The 19,586-nt window shown below is 39.6% G+C and overlaps 1 protein-coding gene across 4 annotated transcripts in view; it reads right to left on the reverse strand.

The window, feature by feature from the left end:
• PCCA (propionyl-CoA carboxylase subunit alpha) overlaps window positions 1–19,586 on the reverse strand; it is a 385,844-nt gene that overhangs the window by 261,716 nt on the left and 104,542 nt on the right. The window contains exons 7-9 of one of the 4 annotated variants that reach the window (XM_036297140.1): window positions 14,531–14,663; window positions 12,458–12,501; window positions 9,321–9,452 (exon numbers count right to left, since the gene is read on the reverse strand). In XM_036297140.1, coding sequence (XP_036153033.1) covers window positions 9,321–9,452; window positions 12,458–12,501; window positions 14,531–14,663 — 309 coding nt within the window. Of the gene's footprint in view, window positions 1–9,320; window positions 9,453–11,298; window positions 11,318–12,457; window positions 12,502–14,530; window positions 14,664–19,586 lie in introns of those variants that run through there. The other 3 variants (XM_036297142.1, XM_036297143.1, XM_036297141.1) reach the window with 3 other exon arrangements.

A 19,586-nucleotide genomic window follows, 5' to 3' on the forward strand; every position in this document is an offset into this window, starting at 1 on the left:
AACTCCAATTTCCTTTTCAGGAATTTTAGGAATGAGGAACACTTTGATTTCCCTTTTTTGTAAATACATTTTTACTGATTTCAGAGAGGAAGGGAGAGGGAGAAAGAGATAGAAACATCAATGATGAGAGAGAATCATTGATCTGCTGCCTCCTCTATGCCCACTACTGGGGATTAAGCCACAACCCAGGCATGTGCCCTTTCTGGAAACTAAACCGTGACCTCCTGGTTCATCGGTTGATACTCAACCACTGAACCATACTGGCTAGGACATTTTTTTAAATATATGCTTGTAATATATATAATTTTATTTATTGTTTGGGCTAGAAACATTGACTTGTTGTTCCGCTTATTTATGCATCCATTGGTTGATGCTTGTATTTGCCCTGACCGGGGATGGAACCAGCAGCCTTAGCATATTAGGAAGACACTTTAACCAACTGACCTACCTGAACAAGGGAACCCTTTGATTTTCTGATCAGATTTGAAAACGTTTAGTAGTAGAAGAAACCTTACTGATTATTAGCAAAACTTTCCTTGTAACAAAATATCCTCAATATTTTTTGTTCTAAGTACATATGCCAACGTTCATATGGAAGAAGATAGGCACATGACCTGTACGTTCATCTTAACGCTAGCTACAGGAGCTAATGAATTCAGGTTTCATCAAATTGGTATCCAAATAGGGCAAAATTTGCCTTGAAACCCTTATTAAAACGTTCAGAACTTTCTTCTCTGTCTTGACTTGTTTTGTCCAAGGGAGTCTGGTTCTGGGAGAGATCTCCTCTCCAAATCACCAAGGCACTACCCATTGCCAGGTCTGCAATTAGAGATGGCTAATTATTAGGTTACTCAAATTCATGTTCTTATCTTTCTAAATGACATAATTTCACTAGGGATCATTCAGAATTATAGCAAACTCCTTTTTCTTTTAATTTTATTGTTGACAGTATTACAGATTTTCCAAATTTTCCCCCCTTTACCCACCTCCTCCTAGTAGACTCTTTTTTGTAAACCTTTGATATGAATGGTTCATTTGAGAGGCACCTTACAGAAAAAAAAAGAAGCAATATCTCAAATACCAAGTGTTCTGCTTTTTTTTTATTATAAAAATGAGGAACCTTCAAAAAATAATTCAGATTCCAAAATTGTTTACAGGGAAGACAAGTTCATAAGGAAGAGGAAAGACATAGGAAAAGCCCAGTGAAAAATTCAAACTTTCTTAAACCTGATGGTTTTATCCTGTTATTCCTTTCTATCCTATGCTCCTCCATTTTCCTCTGTCCTGCTCCCTTTTTCTTCTGGCTGGCCAGCAACCCTCCAAGCATCATTTCCTTTTTAAATTAAGCCCTGTTAGAACAGGGCAAGCCTCTATGGCTGAACTAACGCCTTGGTCTCATTCTGAACTGAGAGGCATTACCAAAGACTTTCCAAAGCCTACACCAAACAGAAATTTACAGAGAAGTTGAAAATGCTCAAGGAAAGTATAAATTGGGGTCCCTAGATTTCTATCAATTGATTCATATTTCTAGTAAGAACCTCACATAAAATATTAGATTAAACAAGAGAATAGGAAGACCATGAGAGTGACTTGAGACTTCTAATTACAATGGAAATCAGAGAGACTTAGAAAAACTGTAAATGACAGACAAGGTTACCCTGGCAGGCTACTACAAAACTCTTTCCTCTGGAAACAGGTTATGCTAGCAAAGAAAGGATAAGTCCATTGGAAACTTCAGAGATGGGCTCTTTAATACCTTTAGACAGCACTTAGGAGTAGACGCTGAAGTATTTGTGACCCTGGCTCTCTCCTCACATTTTGTAAGCAGCCCTAAGCCAGAAATAGAAAATATCATAAAACCTGGATGGAACTACCCACATTGTCAGATTTTCAAATCAAGTACCCATTTCCCATTTTACCCATCAACTCAAAAGAAGAAATTTCACTAATTATTATTAATAATACAAGTAGTACACTATTAACCTTAATCCCTGCCATTGTTACACAAGCTTTCTCTCTCTGAGTCAACAAAGTGCTTGGATAATGTGTATCTCTCACACTCTTCACATTTCCCATGTCCCAGCCCACAACAGAAACCTTTGCACTTTTATTCAAGGAACATTCCTTCTTCCTATGAGACATTACATTCACTGACTTCATAAGAAAGAATCTACAGTACAAATAGAAATTCCAGATCAAATCCTCTACTAATGACCTCTTCCTTAAACATCCTGAGGACTCTGATATTCTTCATCAAGATAGAATTTAGACTCAGATTCATTACTACCCTTGTGACTAAATCAAGCCCAAATTGAAGATTTCAAGAAATCCAAATTTCTTGTTAGAAAAACAAAACAAAACAATTATATTGGCAGAAATATTGGGGTTGACAAGCGCAAGGTTCATAATGATCCATTCAAACCACTACACAAACCTGCACAACTCTCTAAAATGAGAAGGTAAAGAAGTACTAAAATCCAAAAATTGACAGACAGCCTAATGAAACAAAGATTTGTCATATATTGCTCAGTGTCTTTCAAGGCTGCAATCAAGGTGTAGGCCATCCTGCATTTTCAATTGGAGGCTAAACTGGGACAATTTTAAGCTCATTCCCGTGGTTGACAAATTTATTTCCTTGTGGCTATAGGACAGTGGGGCCCCATCTTCCTACTGGCTCTTGGATGGTGATCAGATGCTGGGATCCTTTGGGCACTTAGATCCTTAAAAACTGTCAGCAATTCGTTGCCATGTGGGATTCCTCAATATGGCTGCTTACTTCATCAAGCCAGTAATTACAACCTGTTCTCTAGTCTCCTACGATGGAGTCTTATATGATGAAACAGTCACAGGCATGAAACCCAATTACTTTGCCCTATAATGTTATATCCCATCACCTTTTCATATAATGTAAGATAATTAAAAGGGTTATATACTATCATCTTTTGCCATATGCTATTAGTTAGAGACGTATATCACAGGTTCTACCCAAACTAAAGAGGGAATTACACAAAGTGTTGGATGCCTGGCAGCTCCTAGAAAGTTAAACATAGAATTATCACATGACCCAGCAATTCTACTCCCACATATAGGTATACCTCATTTTACTGTGCTTTGCTTTACTGTGCTTCACAGATGTTGTGGTGGTTGTTTTTTCAAAAACTGAAGGCAAAACCCTCCACTACCAAAAATATCACGACTCTTTATTGCAATATTTGCTTTATTTCAGTGGTCTGGAACCAAATTCACAATATCTCTGAGGTATGCCTGTATATAACCAGAAGAACTTAAAATAGGTATTCAAACAAATACTTGCCCACAAATGTCCATAGCAGCACTATTCACAATCACTAAAAATGGAAACAACTCAAATGTCTATCAACTACTGAATGCATTTTTTAAAAGGTGATATAGTCATACTATGGAATATTATTTAGCCATCAAAAGAAATAAAAGACTAATACATGCTACAAAATAGATCCTATTTTTTAAAATCTTCAACTGAGAATATGTTTTTATTGATTTTAGAAAGAGGAAGGGAAAGAGGGAGAGAGAGGGGGAGAAAGAGAAACATCAATATGAGAGAGAAATATCAATTGGTTGCCCACCCCCTACCCCCCTTACATGCCCCGACTAAGGATCAAACCCACCACCTGGGTATGGGCCCTGACCATGAGTCAAACCTACAACCCTTCAGCGCACGGGACAATGCTCCAGCCAACTGAGCCACACCAGCCAGAGAAACCCTATATTCTTATTTGCTTACTTTTATCCCAAGTCCTTATTTTCATATATTTGTAGTTACAGAATTTCTTTTGAATTTCTTCTTTCTAGATTCAAATTCTCTGGAGAAATTCTTTATATGCTTATCTATTTTCTCCACATTTTCCTCCAATTTCTTTATATATTAAAGTTATTTTATATTCCTTATCAGCCAACTCCAGAATCTACAGCATATGTGGATCTATTTCTATTATCTGTTTTACTTTTTCTCTTAGTTTTCAGTTGTGTTCCCTTTCTTTAGGTGTGTCCCATAAATGTGTACTGAATGACAAATAATGTGCATACAATGGTGATTTGTGTAAAATGTATCTCCTAGAACATTATTCATCTAACAAGGATTTAGAGCACTGACTATGTACCAGGCACCGTGTGCAAGTGGCACAGTAATAAACAGAGCACAATCAATGACTGCCAGCAAGGAGCTTACAATCCACTGCAGGAAGAGACATTTTACCTATCATTAAAATAGCCAAAAGGCCCCTTAAAATCTGAGCTCCCAACTTACCTCTTACCTCTATAAATCTTATCTCTATTACCTCATCTCTGATTTCCTCTCCCTTGATCACTCCAGTCACATGATTCCTCATTATTTAATTCAACATCAGGTACACTTCAACCTCAACACCGTTGCACCTGTTATTTTTTCTGCCTAGTATACTTTGCTCTTCTCCCTGATAGCCACATGACTTGCCCTGTCATTTCTTTAGATGGTACCCTCCAGCATTCCCTTTCCCCATTCCTTGTCTTATGTTTCACCATAGCATGTACTATATATTTTATTCTTTGTTTATTATCTGTCTCCTTCTTCTACAGTGTAAGCTCCATGAGGGCAGGCATTTTTTTTATGTTTTGTTCATTTCTATATCCTCAGCACTTCAAAAAACAATATTGGACAAATAGTGTGCATTTATTAAATATTTCCTGAATAGATTAATGAAAGATTGATTGATTTTAAAAGTGATGGGTGAATTGCAGGGTACTAAGGGAAAATACAGCAAAGGGCTTAATCTAACCTAGACAATAAAGGAATGCCTCTGTGAGGAATGTATGGTTAAGCCAAGACCTAAATAAGAAGTAGGAGATAATCAGGAACAAAGGCAGAACCAGAATCAACACACATATGGCAGAATTAAGTACAGAAGATACAAGAATCTAAAAGATGTCACATGTGATGGGTGCATACAGTGCAAAAGATAAGCTTTTAAGAGAGAAACAAAGTCCAGCTATTTAAAAGATTTAAATGAGTAGCCATTCAAGAGCATTTAAACACAGCATATGATCACACCTGTACTTTTGAAAGATCACTCAAGCTGTAGTGTCCAAAATTAATTGGACAGAACCAAGACTGGCTCTATGGAGTTCAATTAGAAGGTTGATGAAGTAATCCAGAATAGACGATGGTAACTGGAACTTGGTGTTAGCATGAGGAAAGAAAGAAAGAAGTAAATGTATCAGAAAGATGTTTAAGTAACTTCTCTGTAGCTGTATTTATCTAGAATTGACTCCAAGTTCTTAGCTTGAGAAACAAAGTGAAAAAGGCCAGCACTTTCACAGGCATGAAAAAAATGAAGAATGAGAAGTTTACAGCAAGAGTCAGCAAACTTTCTGAATGGGCCAGATATTAAATATGTCAGGCTTTCTGGGCCTACAGTCTCTGCCACAATTATTCCATGAGCATGGCTGTGTTCCAGTAAAGCTTTATTTACAAAAACAGGTGTGCATGGAGCCATGGTTTGCCAATGCCTGGTTAGAGAGAAATGATGAGGTCAGCTTTTAACTTGTTACTTGCAAGGTGTCTCACGGGCATCAACTGAATACGCAGTTCTGAAGTTCAGAAGAGAGATCTTGAAGAGATTTATAGGTTTGAGATTGGGGGGCGGGAGTGGGTTGGGAGAGGTCAATGGGGGGAAAAGGAGATATATGTAATACTTTCAACAATAAAGAATTAATAAATGAATGAATGACGAAAAAATACTTCGGATTGCTCAGGGTGAGTTTGTACAATAAAAGAAAATGTCCTGCCCTAGTCCATTTGGCTCAGTGGATAGAGCATCGGCCCGCAGACTGAACGGTCAAGGATTCAATTCTGAGTCAAGGAAACATACCTCGGTTGCAGGCTTGATCCCCAGCCCCAGTCAGGGTGTGTGCATGAGGCAACCAATCGATGTGTCTCTTTCATATCAATGTTTCTCTCTCTCTGTCTCTCCCCCTCCCTTCCACTCTCTCTAAAAATCAGTGAAAAAATATTCTCAGGTGAGGATTTAAAAATTGTCCTACCAGAACCCAGAATAAAACCAGCATTTAAGTAATAAAGATAGGAAGAATGATCAGCATGAAAACTAAGAAGGAACATTCAAAGCAAGCCTAAAAATACAAAAACAAAACTAGAATTGAGGAAAGTGCCAGAAGTTGAATATTTCAAGAAGAAAGGAGTGACCAAGAGACTCAAATGCTTCAAAGAGATGGAGATAATAATAGAATTAAAAATGATATACTGAGGCCCTGGCCAGGTAACTCAGTTGGTTAGAGCATCATCCCAATACACCAAGATTTCAGGTTTGATCCCCAGTCAGGGCACATACAAGGAGCAACCAATGAATGCATAAATAAGTGGAACAACAGAGTGATGTTTCTCTCTCTCTCTCTCAAATTAATAAATTTTTTAAAAAATTAATAAAATATACTGGATTTAGTGAGAGGGAGAGGTTGCTGGTAGCCTTTGCAAGAGAAATATAAGTGGGAATGAAGAAAGAAGCCAGACCAGTAAAGATTAAGTGTGTGTGTTTGGGGGGGAGGGTGAACAGACTAAGAAGTACAAATGACAATTATAAAAAGTCAATGCAATGTAAAGTATAGCAGAGGTAATATAGTCAATAATCTATAATAATAAAAGGGTAATATGCTAATTAGACCAGACGTCTTCCGGACATCATTCCAGACATCCTTCCTTACAAAGCCGCGGCCCTGGGGAAGCCAGCCGGGGTCCCGGGTACTTGTGGGCGGCGTGGGTGAAGCCAGCTGGGGTCCCAGGGGTCTGTGGGCGGCCTGGGGGAAGCCAGCCAGGGTCCCCGGTGCCTGCTGGCAGCTGGAGGAGGGAAGCCTGCCAGCAGCTGGAGGAAGGAAGGCCTACTCTTGCACAATTTTTCATGCACTGGGCCTCTAGTCTATATATATAAAAGCTTAAATGACCATTATGGCAGAACAACCAGAATGACCTGAATGACTGGTCGCTATGACGTGCACTAAGCAGTCAGGCAGGCAAGCAGTTAGGGGCGAGCAGGTGGGCAGGCAGGCGAGCGGTTAGGGGTGAGCAGGCAGTCAGACAGGTGAGTAGTTAGGGGCAAGCAGGCAGGTGAGTGGTTAGAGGTGAGCGGTCCCGGATTGCAAGAGGGATGTCTGACTGCCAGATGTTCAACTGTAGGGACTGGGCCTAAATCAGCAGTTGGACATCCCCCGAAGGGTCCTGGATTGCGAGAGGGCGCAGGCTGGGCTGAGGACCGTCCCCCCTTGCATGAATTTCACGCACTGGGCCTCTAGTCCTATATAACAAAAGCCTAATATGCTAAGTGTCCAGTCGTCCATCCAACCAATCAAAGTGTAATATGCTAATGATATGCTAAGGCAGCTCAACCGCTCACTATGACATGCACTGACCACCAGGGGGCAGACAGTTGACCGGTCAACCAGTTGCTATGACGTACACTGACACTCTGACCCAGGGGTGGGCAAACTTTTTGACTCGAGGGCCACAATGGGTTCTTAAACTGGACCGGAGGGCCGGAACAAAAGCATGGATGGAGTGTTTATGTGAACTAATATAAATTCAAAGTAAACATCATTACATAAAAGGGTACGGTCTTTTTTTTTTTTTTTTTAGTTTTATTCATTTCAAACGGGCCGGATCCGGTCCGCGGGCCGTAGTTTGCCCACGGCTGCTCTGACCGGTAGGTTAGCTTGCTGCTGGGGTCCGGCCAATCTGAATTGAGTGAGACAGGCCAGACACACCCTGGAGCCCTCCTGTGGTCCCTTCCAGGCTGGCCAAACTCCTGCATCCCTCCCTGGCCCCAATCGTGCACCGTGGAGTCGCTTGGCCTGGTGTGCACCCTCTCGCAATCCAGGACCCCTCAAGGGATATCAGAGAGCCGGTTTCAGCCCAATCCTGCAGGCCAGGCCGAGGGACCCCACTGGTGCATGAATTCGTGCACCGGACCTCTAGTATTATAATAACTCTATATAATATCAGATGGGTACTAGAGATATAGGGGTGATCACTTCATAAATTACATAATGCCTAATCATGTTGTACACCTGAAGTTAATATAATATTGTATGTCAACTGTATTTTAAAAATAAATAATTTTTTAAAAGATTAAGTAAGAAGTATAGAAATGAGTGTGAGAAGAATTCTTCTAAGACATGTTGGCTGTGAAATGGAAGAGGGAACTAAGATAACAACTGAAGAGAGACAAGAGTTATAGTGTTCTATGAAGAGAAGGAACACATATTTCTTTCCATTAAACTGGAAACACAATCATGTGAGGGATCATGGGTATTTCATTTATCACCACATCCTTACCACTTAGCCAGGTATCAGTACATTTCTTGAGTGACTGAGCATTTTTTATCTCAATTGTAAAGGAAAGGAGCTAAAAGACAAGGAGAGCTTTAAGATACGGAACAGAGAAAAGTTAATCAGTGAAGACTGTAGTTCCTAAAGGCTATAAAGGTTATGGGGGGGGGGGGGGGGCGGGAATGGATGAATAAAGATTTAGGTAAATATGAGCAAGAAGCTGAAAATATTTTTCTTCTTTAATTTTTTTCAATTACAGTTTACATTCAATATTATTTCATATTAGTTTCAGGTGTAAGCATAGTGCTTTAGAAGGAAGCTAAAAATTTTATTAACCAGGGACCAAGCTTGCTAGCTATCCTGCAATGCATGAAATGATCCTGCACAAAGAATTCCCCAGTACAAGAAGGAACAATAAGAAACACCATTCTTGCAGACTAACTCCAATCATAAGGTTAAAAGTCTACATAGGGTTGGGGGTGGGGACAAGGAAATGGACACACTCCAATGTCTGCATTCTGCCTTAGAAGCCTTTGCCTACAGAAGCTGCTTGCTAGTTAAGGAGTTATGATTGGGATCTATAGTCATTCACAGTTATACCACTTTCCACCAGAGCATATTTACATTGCACATTTTATGCATATGAACGGAAGCTCACTATAAAGATATACAGAACATCAGAGGGTTTCAAATATTAAATATATACCACCATCAAATAACATCCAGAGGTTTGACAGCACATTTTTAAATCACTAAGTTTTTTCCTGTGAAAGTATGAGCCAATATCGATCATTAAATACAATGCTTAAGTGGCTTCTTCCTCTTTTTAACTTATGCCATTTAATATAATTCAAGTGTAAACAGCATTGACATTTTTTATCCACACATGTATATTTATAAAAGCAAGAACTGCATTTTATCTTACACTGAGAACATGTGCTATAAAGACTAAAGTAAAATAGTTTCTCACCTTGACTACTCCATCAAAGCCAGGAATTGTGTTAACCTTTGCTTTCTTAGCTAGTAATTTGCTTTCAATCTTGTCACCCATAGCTTGAATAGCATGTGTGTCAGGTCCAATGAAAATGACATTTTCTGCTGCCTGTGGAGAAATAAAGTAGAAATTTGTAACAAAAACATTATGGTGCTTGATATGGAGTCACAATTTTTAAAAAGAAAGACCTATATATAAACTTACTAATTATTTACATATCAAAAACAACTTGAAAGTAAGCATTTCAGCCAATACATTAAAATATATAATATTGCATCGTATATAGTAAATTTGCACAAAGATTTATGAAACAAAATTTAGATCAAGGAAAAATAAAAACAATAAGAACTCTTGCTTGATATTAACAGTATTCTTTGGGAAAGCAACTTCGATGGCATTATCTCTATAAAAATAATAAAAGTATAATATGCTAATTAGACCAGATGTCCTTCTGGATGAAGCTGGGGCTGTGAGGGAAGCCCAGGTCCCGGGTGCCAGAGGGAAGCTGGTGCCGGCAGCCGGGGGAAGGAAGGCCTACTCTTGCATGAATTTCGTGCCTCGGGCCTCTAGTTTATATATAGTACCCTACGACCCAATCTAAACAGTAAGTTTACTTTTTAAATGACTTATAAATCTTTGTATTCTCAATACAGCACAATGCATAGTTCAACACAAATATCCATTTTTATTGAATACCAACTCTGGGCCAGGCTCTGTGCTAAATGTAGGGGATAATATAAATGAAAATCACAGGATATCAGCTAATTCAAGGGAATGTGAACAGATCACCAATACCTCAGAGAAATAGACAAAATACAGAATGTTTATATCCTTGTGACTACGATAAATAAGTCAAGAATACAGTGGGAATTTACCAGATGGAGTTATGGTTTCAATAAAAATTTCTCTGCATAAATCCAGAAGTGGATCCATATCTCTGTGTTTATATAATAAAAGCATAGTATGCAAATTGACTGAAAGACCGAACAGCAGAACGACCATCTGGACAAACTTCCGGACAACCACACTATGACACCCACTGGTGCCAGGCCAGCCAAGGCAGGTGCGATGCGATTGTTTGGGGGACCAGCCATCGCCCCAGGATTGCCCTGCAGAGGGAGGACCAGGCCACCGACCGGCGGGCTGCGGTGGGTGGGAGGAGCCTCCCTCTGCGGGGGTGATCCATTGAGGAGCCCCAAGTGGATGGGAGGGGCCTACATCTTTGGGGTGATAGATCACGGGGCTCCCAGACTGTGAGAGGACACAGGCCGGGCTGAGGGACCCCCCCACCCTGAGTGCATGAATTTCATGCACCGGGCCTCTAGTATTATAACAAACAAAATGCTAATGAAGAAAATACTAATTAGGGAACAAAAAATACTACTCCCTCTGTCCCATAATCATAGTAGCAGTTGATGAATGTAATTTGTCCCATAATAATAATAGCAAACGAAAATAAATATAGAACACATTATCAAAAAACTAGATTAAATTAAACAATAAATTAAAAAATAGTACTCCTAATTTTTATTTTGAGTGTTCAGATAGTTTCTGGATTTTTCAATAATTTCGTTACTGCATTTTAAGCTTGTAGGTAGGATCCCTTGGCTGCAAAGCTTTGCTTTCCCTATAGGCGTGAGCTTAAAATTATTGGAGCCATCGTTCTTCATTGCTTCCAGCATAACTTGTTGAAGTGACAGAAACGTATTATCCAGTATTTCGGGAGAAATATCATCAAAGGCTAATATGGTGCCTCTTCTGCTAAGAGGAATATGTCCAAGTTTTTCAAGTTTTTCTCCATAATCTTTGCATTTACGATCACAGTTTCGGTTTTTCAAAGAATCAACATTAGCATAAGATTCTCCATGACAATTATTTTCAGAAGCACGTTTGCAAATTGTTGATATGGTCATTCTGTTGCACTTAAACTGTTTTGCAGCTAACGTAATTGCACCTTTCTGCAACTTTTCCTTTTTCTTTTGATGCATCAAGAGCTGGACAATCGCAACTCGATTTTTGCTTGAAAACTCTCTTTTTTTCCTCTTACTTTTACAATGGGTTGATATTCAACTGAAATAAAACAATTGATTTCGATCAGATGAAATTAGAAAAATAGTTGTAATTCATAATAATTAGATTAACCTAAAAATTGAAAGATGTGTTAAAACAATGACAGGTGTCATGAAACATTGATCTTGATTGAAGGCTTTGCAATTTTGTGCTACAACGTTAACTTATAGCTGCATTCGCCAATAATTCCCGTTTAAATATTCACTTGCTACTATTATTATGGGACAGAGGGAGTATGTAATTAATGCTATTATAGGGCATAGTTTAGAGAAGTAAAAGAGGGTTTTGCAGAGGTACAAAAATGAGGTCATTAGGTAAAGAATTGAGGTTAAATATGAAGAAGACTAGATTGTATGCTGGGCATCATCAGAGTAAGGTGCCTAACTGCTGATTTTCCCATGACCTTCAGTCAGCATAAAGGATAAATAGCGCATTTTACATGTCATATTCTATCTATTGGCATTGCTGCCTGAAAGGACTTTTGGCTTAGGACAGGAGCTTCATTCTCCTGATGAGAATATTACCCAGAAAACCTACTGCAATGCAGTGTGTTACTTAGATCGCTCTCTCAGCCATTATGGTCCAAGCAGATTAAATCCACCCTTAGGAGGAGGTGAAAGTAGAACAGAGAAGCAACAAAAGGAATATCTGAGGAGACAAATGTGTGGTAAATGAGATGATGACTTCAACTTTGCACACGCTGAGTGCAGATGCCTGTGAGGTAGTCAGGTGGCCATATTCAGGAGGCAGGGAGAGAAGTCTAGAGGTTATAAGTCCAGGCTGACATATGGATTTTTAAAGGCATCCAATGTAAGGAGGCAATTAGAAGTTGTACCTGAAATCATTCAGATAAAATGTGTATGAAAGCTAATGCCTTTAAATCAGGACGTAGTTTCTCCCACCCCCCATCCAAAAGCAAGACACAAGAAAGAGGCATTTTTAGATTCTGAGTTTAAAGCATCCTTTTCTTTGTGTGACAATGAGGATAATAACCACTTGCAAGTTTGATTGAAGGACTGTATAAAATAATAATGTAAAAATACCAAGCTGAGTGCCACACTTAGTTCTTGTCCCCGGTCCAGAAGTCCTGATAAAAAGAGAGCACTAGAATAAGACAGTGAGGTTCTCCGGATCCCAAAATACACTACAGGAACCCAAAATACCTACAATTACCAGTGTCACAAATGGCAGAATGCTAGATAAGAAAACTTTCAGCCATAGAGGATGCTACATCAAATGTTTGTGTAATTTTAATAGTAGAACCTTATCTTACAAGTCTGATTGAAAGATTTTTTTAAAAAAATTACCAAAAAACTAAACAAAATATCAAACACAATGAAAGCGGAGCTGCTCTGTAAGAGGGGAAGTGGTGGTAGGCCAACATCTCCACATACTCTATGTCTCCATCTGGATAAGCTAGTCATTTTAGACCACAGCAATAATCATATTCATTTCTTTTTATCCCAAATCTACAATCCACTAAACACTAAGTCAAGAGAAAATAATCATGTTTCAACTATCAATTGTCTTTACATATTCTCATTTGACAATCTAAAATGAAGGAATTTTTATTATAAATGCTGTTTTAAATACCACTTGCCAGGCAGATGTAATCAAGTAATCAGAATGCCTACATTGACAAAGAGTTGAAGAATATAAATGAGAACACCTAAAATACATTATGATTATACAGTAAAACTTCTGATTAACAAGAGCCCAAGGACTAGGAACCACTGATTTACCAGATTTTTCTCAAGCATTTTAATTGGAAGAAAATTACCCCCAAATGCAAAATTACCAGGAGAAAAGGCTCACATCAAGTACTTAGTGACTATTCTTTGTCTATTCAACACAATAAAAAATAGCCAGTAGTAAGCTGGGTAACTACTTGAATTGATGTTTCAATGAACTAACTTCCTATATATCTATGTATTTTGGTAGTACTCCCTGGGTTAGCCTTTAAATGGAATTAAAGCAAAATTAAAAAGCAGTATCCTGCCCTGGCCAGGTAGCTCAGTTGGTTAGTTGAGCCATGGTTGCTGGTTCAATCCCCAGTCAAGGCACATACAAGAAGCAATCAATGAACACATAAGTAAGTGAAACAACAAATCAATGTTCCTCTCTCTGTCCAAAATCAATCAATAATTTTTTTTTAAAAAAGCAGTATCCTAGCTGACTCCCATAATTCTTTGACCAAAAAAGCAAGGATGAGGTCAGAATAAGACAGTATGGTAATTGCAAAGTGATGGAGCATGTTTCAAAAATCCTGAGTTCTTTACCAAATTCATTTGTGTGATTTAGAACTTAAGGCCAGAATTTACCCACTAGTAACTTTTTGATACACTTCTGTTAATACTGTATCTTTTGTCATCCATCTAATTATCCATTTACCTTAAGTACTAGTGAGTCTTTTTAACATGGCTTAGCAATAAAATTTACTTCTAAAAATATACTTTTTAAGAATCTTTGTAACTTTACCATAAATTATAAATATAATATCTAGCCGAAACCGGTTTGGCTCAGTGGATAGAGCGTCGGCCTGCGGACTGAAAGGTCCCAGGTTCGATTCCAGTCAAGGGCATGTACCTGGGTTGCGGGCACATCCCCAGTAGGAGATGTGCAGGAGGCGGCTGATCGATGTTTCTCTCCCATCGATGTTTCTAACTCTCTATCTCTCTCTCCCTTCCTCTCTGTAAAAAATCAATTAAAAAAAATATATATATATATAAATATAATATCTAAATATAGATAAATGTCTTTCAGTCATGAAAAAAATGGGCATTTTTTCATCATCATTGGAAAACAATTTAAGAAATTTTGAAAAGCTGAAATCATTACTATAAGATTTTCTTTATTTTCTAAATTCTGTGATTTTATGGTTCTGCTCTAATTTTGAAAGAAGAATGGGAAAAAGGGTTGGTTTTTGAGAATTATGTTAGGGAAATAATGAGATTTAATTTACAATTGTCTTTATGTTATAAATGAAAGACAAATAATCTTCATCTGTAAAACTTAAATGTGTGACACATAATTCATTCTTAAAAATACCAAAACAGTAAATTGCTATACTATGAATTCAGATTTTGTTATTAAAAGCATACACTTTTTAGACTCACCAAGAATTAATACTTGAATAACTGTAAAACCAGTGTAAAAATGAGAGAGAAAGCCATGGAAAACCTGCTGAACTGCCCAAAGGACCCCGACTCTGAACTTGAATGTATTTCCTGCTAAAAGAAAAAAGGGTTTCTGATAGAAAAGGTTAGTTCAAGAATTGGTGCAGCACGTGACATAAAAACACTGAATCAGAGAGAAAGCTTTCAAAATAGTTCTCAAAAGTACATAGTTGCAGATAGAAAGGGCTACCCACGGAATATGGTGATAACAATATGAGCATCAAAAAGAATAATTAAAGACATTACAAGGTTAATTCATTTTTTTAGGACCTCAGAATAAATCTTTTCCTGCTATTGCTATCTCAATTGAACTTCTTGACATGTATCACTAATTTTAAAACATATGTACCTCTTTTAAAAGCAACATAGAGTAAAACTAATTTCACATGTAAGACTAAACAAAATATCAAGGTAAAATCCCATTCAATGTTTTTATAAGGAAAAAAAAAAAAGACTAGAATAAAACCCATGGAGAAAAAAAGCACAAAAGAAAGACATGCCTACACAATATCAAGATTTTTACCTATTTTAAAACAACTAAAAGACATTTTAAAATTATATAATGCCCTAACCGGTTTGGCTCAGTGGACAGAGCATCAGTCTGCGGACTGAAGGGTCCCGGGTTCAATTCCGGTCAAGGGCATGTACCTTAGTTGCAGGCACATCCCCAGTAGGAGGTGTGCAGGAGGCAGCTGATTGATGTTTCTCTCTCATCGATGTTTCTAACTCTCTATCCCTCTCCCTTCCTCTCTGTAGAAAATCAATAAAATATTTTTTTTAAAAAAATAAAATTATATAAAACATGAAATAACATAAATCAGAATTGGAAATGCTTAAAAGTGAGGTGACAGACCTCAGGATAGAATAAAAAATGAAAAAAAAAACTCATTTCAGAAATAATGACTAAATTAGAGGGAATATAAGAGTCAATAGAGAAAATAAATAATGCCTAAACAAGAAATAGAAAGTGAAAGGAGAAAACTATCTACAAATTTAGATATTAAAAAAACGAAGAAACTTTTAAAATATTCAAGAGAAAATGGCAAACACTAAAGATAAACAAAAAGCACCCTTCATATAGAGCAAGGAGTCTTTGAAGAAAACTAAAGCAAATTAAAATACAAAAACTATAATTCAAGAACTTTCTTAAAACTGAAAATACCTATCTAAAGAGTATACTATAGCATACCTGAGAAATTCAACCCAGAATGACCATGATATATTTTAGTAATGTTATTTAAGAAAAAGGGATGAAGAAATATGACATGTTATTGTGTATACTTTTTAAATTATCACCCAACTTTGACAGCAATAATTCATGCCTGAGGAAAACTGAATGTACTCCACTGAATAAGATATTCAAGAAAAGAAAGTATGAAACGAAGATTTTAAATCCAATAAAAACAAGTATAAAGGTCAGAGAAACTATAACAAGAACTCATGACTTCTTTCTGAGGAACCTAATAGGACAGGTTTGCAAACTACTGTCTGTGGGACAAATCTGGCCTGCTACCTATTTTTGTACAGTCCACGATCGAAGAATAAATTTTACATTTTTTGTTGTTTTAAAAAAACAATTTTTATAAATACTATATAATGATATGTGACAATTATATAAAACTGAAAAACAGTTTTATTTAAGACCATCGGGCTCATTAGTTTACATTTTGTATGACTACGTTCTCACTACCAGGATAAGACTGAGTACAAGAGATCGTATGGCTTACAAAGACAAAAATATCTGCTGTCTGGCCCTTTACAGAAAAAGTTTGTCCACTCCTACACTACAGGATAAGCTTCAGGAAACCAAAATGACTACAGACATCAACAGAAAGGGCGTGTGGTTATTTGTAAAACAAAAATTAATGAAGTCTAAGGAAAGAATACACTATATAATAGCTATATTTTCTGACAATATACATATAGTACAACTATTTTTAAATGAGGAAAAAAGATGATGTGTAAAACTTTAATATTTTCAGTAATATTAGTATTTATATTGTCATTATGAAATTGCTATGTGTGCACTTCAGACTAGATAAGTAGTTATGAATCAGAATTCTAAATAAGGAATAATGAAGATACAGAGGTAACAAAAAAGAATTTAAGTAAAAGTTCTGCAATCTTGAATTTTTATTAAAAGTATCACTAATGAGTTATTTGTGCCTCATTAAAAAATATAGACTATATTTAATCATACTTTTATTACATGCTAGAAAAAATCTTTTATTTTATTGATATAACATGTTTATTATATATTAAACTTGTGTTACATAATTTGGGGTTGGGATGAGCATTATTATATTACATATATTGAATATACTGACATTACATATTCTGTTAAGGTAACACATAGTTAACACAACACGTGCTATCCTATCTAATAAAAGAGAAACATGGTAATTGGCGTACGACCGCTACCCTTCCCATTGGCTAATCAGCGAGATAGGCAAATTAACTGCCAGCCGAGATGGCGGCCGGCAGCCAGGCAGCTTGAAACTAACATGGGGCTTGCTTGCTTCAGTGACGGAGGACTCCAACGTTCCCCGCCTGCCTTGCCGGCCTCTGAGCTTGCAGTTTAAGAAACATTGTAACAAATATAGAAGCTAAACAAAACCCCAGAAACCTGCTTTCAGCTAGCCCGGGATCTCAGAGCTGGAGTTGATACAGAGTTTCGATTATAGAACCGAAACAAACCAGATACCTTCTTTCAGCAGCAGAGGCCTCAGAGCTGGAGCCAGAGCTAAAGCTGGCCCAGAATAAAAAAAAAAAAAAAAGAAAAAAAGGAGCAGTTGGGAGCTTCAGTCAGCCTGAAAACAGCCCTCAGCCCCTCACCCAGGCTGGCCAGGCACCCCAGTGGGAACCCCCACCCTGAAGGGTGTGTGACCAGCTGCAAACAGCCATCAGCCCCTCACCCAGGCTGGCCAGGCACCCCAGTGGGGACCCCCACCCTGATCCAGAACACCCTTCAGGGCAAACCAGCCAGCCCCACCCATGCACCAGGCCTCTATCCTATATAGTAAAAGGGTAATATGCCTCCCAGCACCGGGATCAGCGGAGCCGAGAGGCCTCCCAGCACCGGGATCAGCGTGACAGGGGGCAGCGCCCAAACCCCCTGATTGTCCTTCGGCTTTGTGTGTGACAGGGGGCGGGGCCACAACCTCCCTATCCGCCCTGCTCTGTTCCTGACAGGGGAAGGCGCCCCAACCCCCTGATCAGCCCTGCTCTGTGCCTGATAGGGGGAGCTCCCCAACCCCCTGATCGCCCTGCGGCTCTGTGAATGACAGGGTGCGGCGCCCCAACCCCCTGATCTGCCCTGCTCTGTGTGTGACAAGGTGCGGCGCCCCAACCCCCCCTCCCCCCCCACGGGCCCTGCTCTGTGTGTGACGGGGTAGAGCCATAACCTCCCCATTGGCCCTGCCCTGAGTGTGAGAGTGGCGGCGCCCCAAACACCTGATCGGCCGTGCTCTATGGGTGATAGAAGGCGACGCTCCAACCCCCTGATGCACCCTGCCCTGAGTGTGACAGGGGCGGTGCCCCAACTCCCCTATCGGCCCTACTCTGTGAGTGACAGGGGGGAGCTCCTCAACCCCCTGATCGGCCCTGCTCTGTGCATGACAGGGTGGAGCTCCCCAACCCTGATTGACCCTGCTCTGTGCGTGACAGGGTACGGAGCCCCAACCCCCCTGATGGGCCCTGCTCTGTGCGTGACAGGGTACGGAGCCCCAACCCCCCTGATGGGCCCTGCTCTGTGCATGACAGGGTACGGAGCCCCAACCCCCCTGATGGGCCCTGCTCTGTGCGTGACAGGGGGTGGTGCCGCAACCTCCCCATCGACCCTGCCTTGAGTGTGACAGGGGGCGGTGCCCCAACCCCCCAATCGGCCCTACCCTGAGCGTGACTGAGGGTGGCATCGCAACCTCCCAATCTGCCCTGCTCTGTGCATGACAGGGGGCGGCGCCCCAACTCCCCAATCGGCCCTGCTCTGAGCCCGACCAGGGGCTGCACCTAGGGATTGGGCCTGCCCTCTGCCACCCGGACAGGCCTAAACCAGCAGGTCGTTATCTCCCAAGGGGTCCCAGACTGCGAGAGGGCACAGGCCGGGCTGAGGGACCCCCCCCCCCCCCGAGTGCACAAATTTTTGTGCACCGGGCCTCTAGTCCTATATAATAAAAGGGTAATATGCAAATCAACCTAATGGTAGAACAACCAGTCACTATGATGCACAGTGACCACCAGGAGCTGCCCCCTAGTGGTCAGTGCACTCCCACAAGGGGAACGCTGTTCTTTGCTGGCTAGTGCAGGGGCGGCAGCGGGAGCTTCTTCTGCCTCTGTGGCAGCACTAAGGATGGCCGACTGCCGGCATAGGCCCGCTCCCATCAGTTGGACATCCCCTGAGGGCTCCCAGACTGTGAAAGGGTGCAGGCCGGGCTAAGGGGACCCCCACACACACACCCTGAGTGCATGAATGTGGTGCACCAGGCCTCTAGTATGTAATAAACATATGTAACATAAAACATTTTTAAAAACCTATTAATATACATTTCTTTTTCCTAGCCCCACAAACTAAAAAGGCCTAGAAACAATGGCCATCAGTAGCATGACCCAACTGTGGTCTCTAAATACCATTAAAATAAACAAATGTATCTTGAAAAGATGGCTGATTAAAGGCCCAGAGCAGGAAACATAAAACATGAGCCTAGAATAACTTGTCAGAACAGAGAGCACGGAAGCTATAAAAGATTATGAGGGTCAAGTCAAAAAGACTATAAGCCAATGTAGGCTCTACTGACCAAAGTGGGACAACTTGAATTTCACTAATAATTCCAACAGATTTAAGCCTACAAAATAGGTTTAAATATATGCCTGCATAGTGATACTTTTTAAAAGAACTAGTTAACTTTGAAGAATAAGGAATCAATTAATCACATCAAAAACTAGAAAATAAAGGTAAAGGGCTTTTTTGACTTATTAAATGAATAGAGAATAGTGCATT

Source organism: Myotis myotis, unplaced genomic scaffold, assembly GCF_014108235.1.
Source record: "Myotis myotis isolate mMyoMyo1 unplaced genomic scaffold, mMyoMyo1.p scaffold_m19_p_3, whole genome shotgun sequence".
In the NCBI taxonomy this organism is placed as follows: Eukaryota; Metazoa; Chordata; class Mammalia; order Chiroptera; family Vespertilionidae; genus Myotis; species Myotis myotis.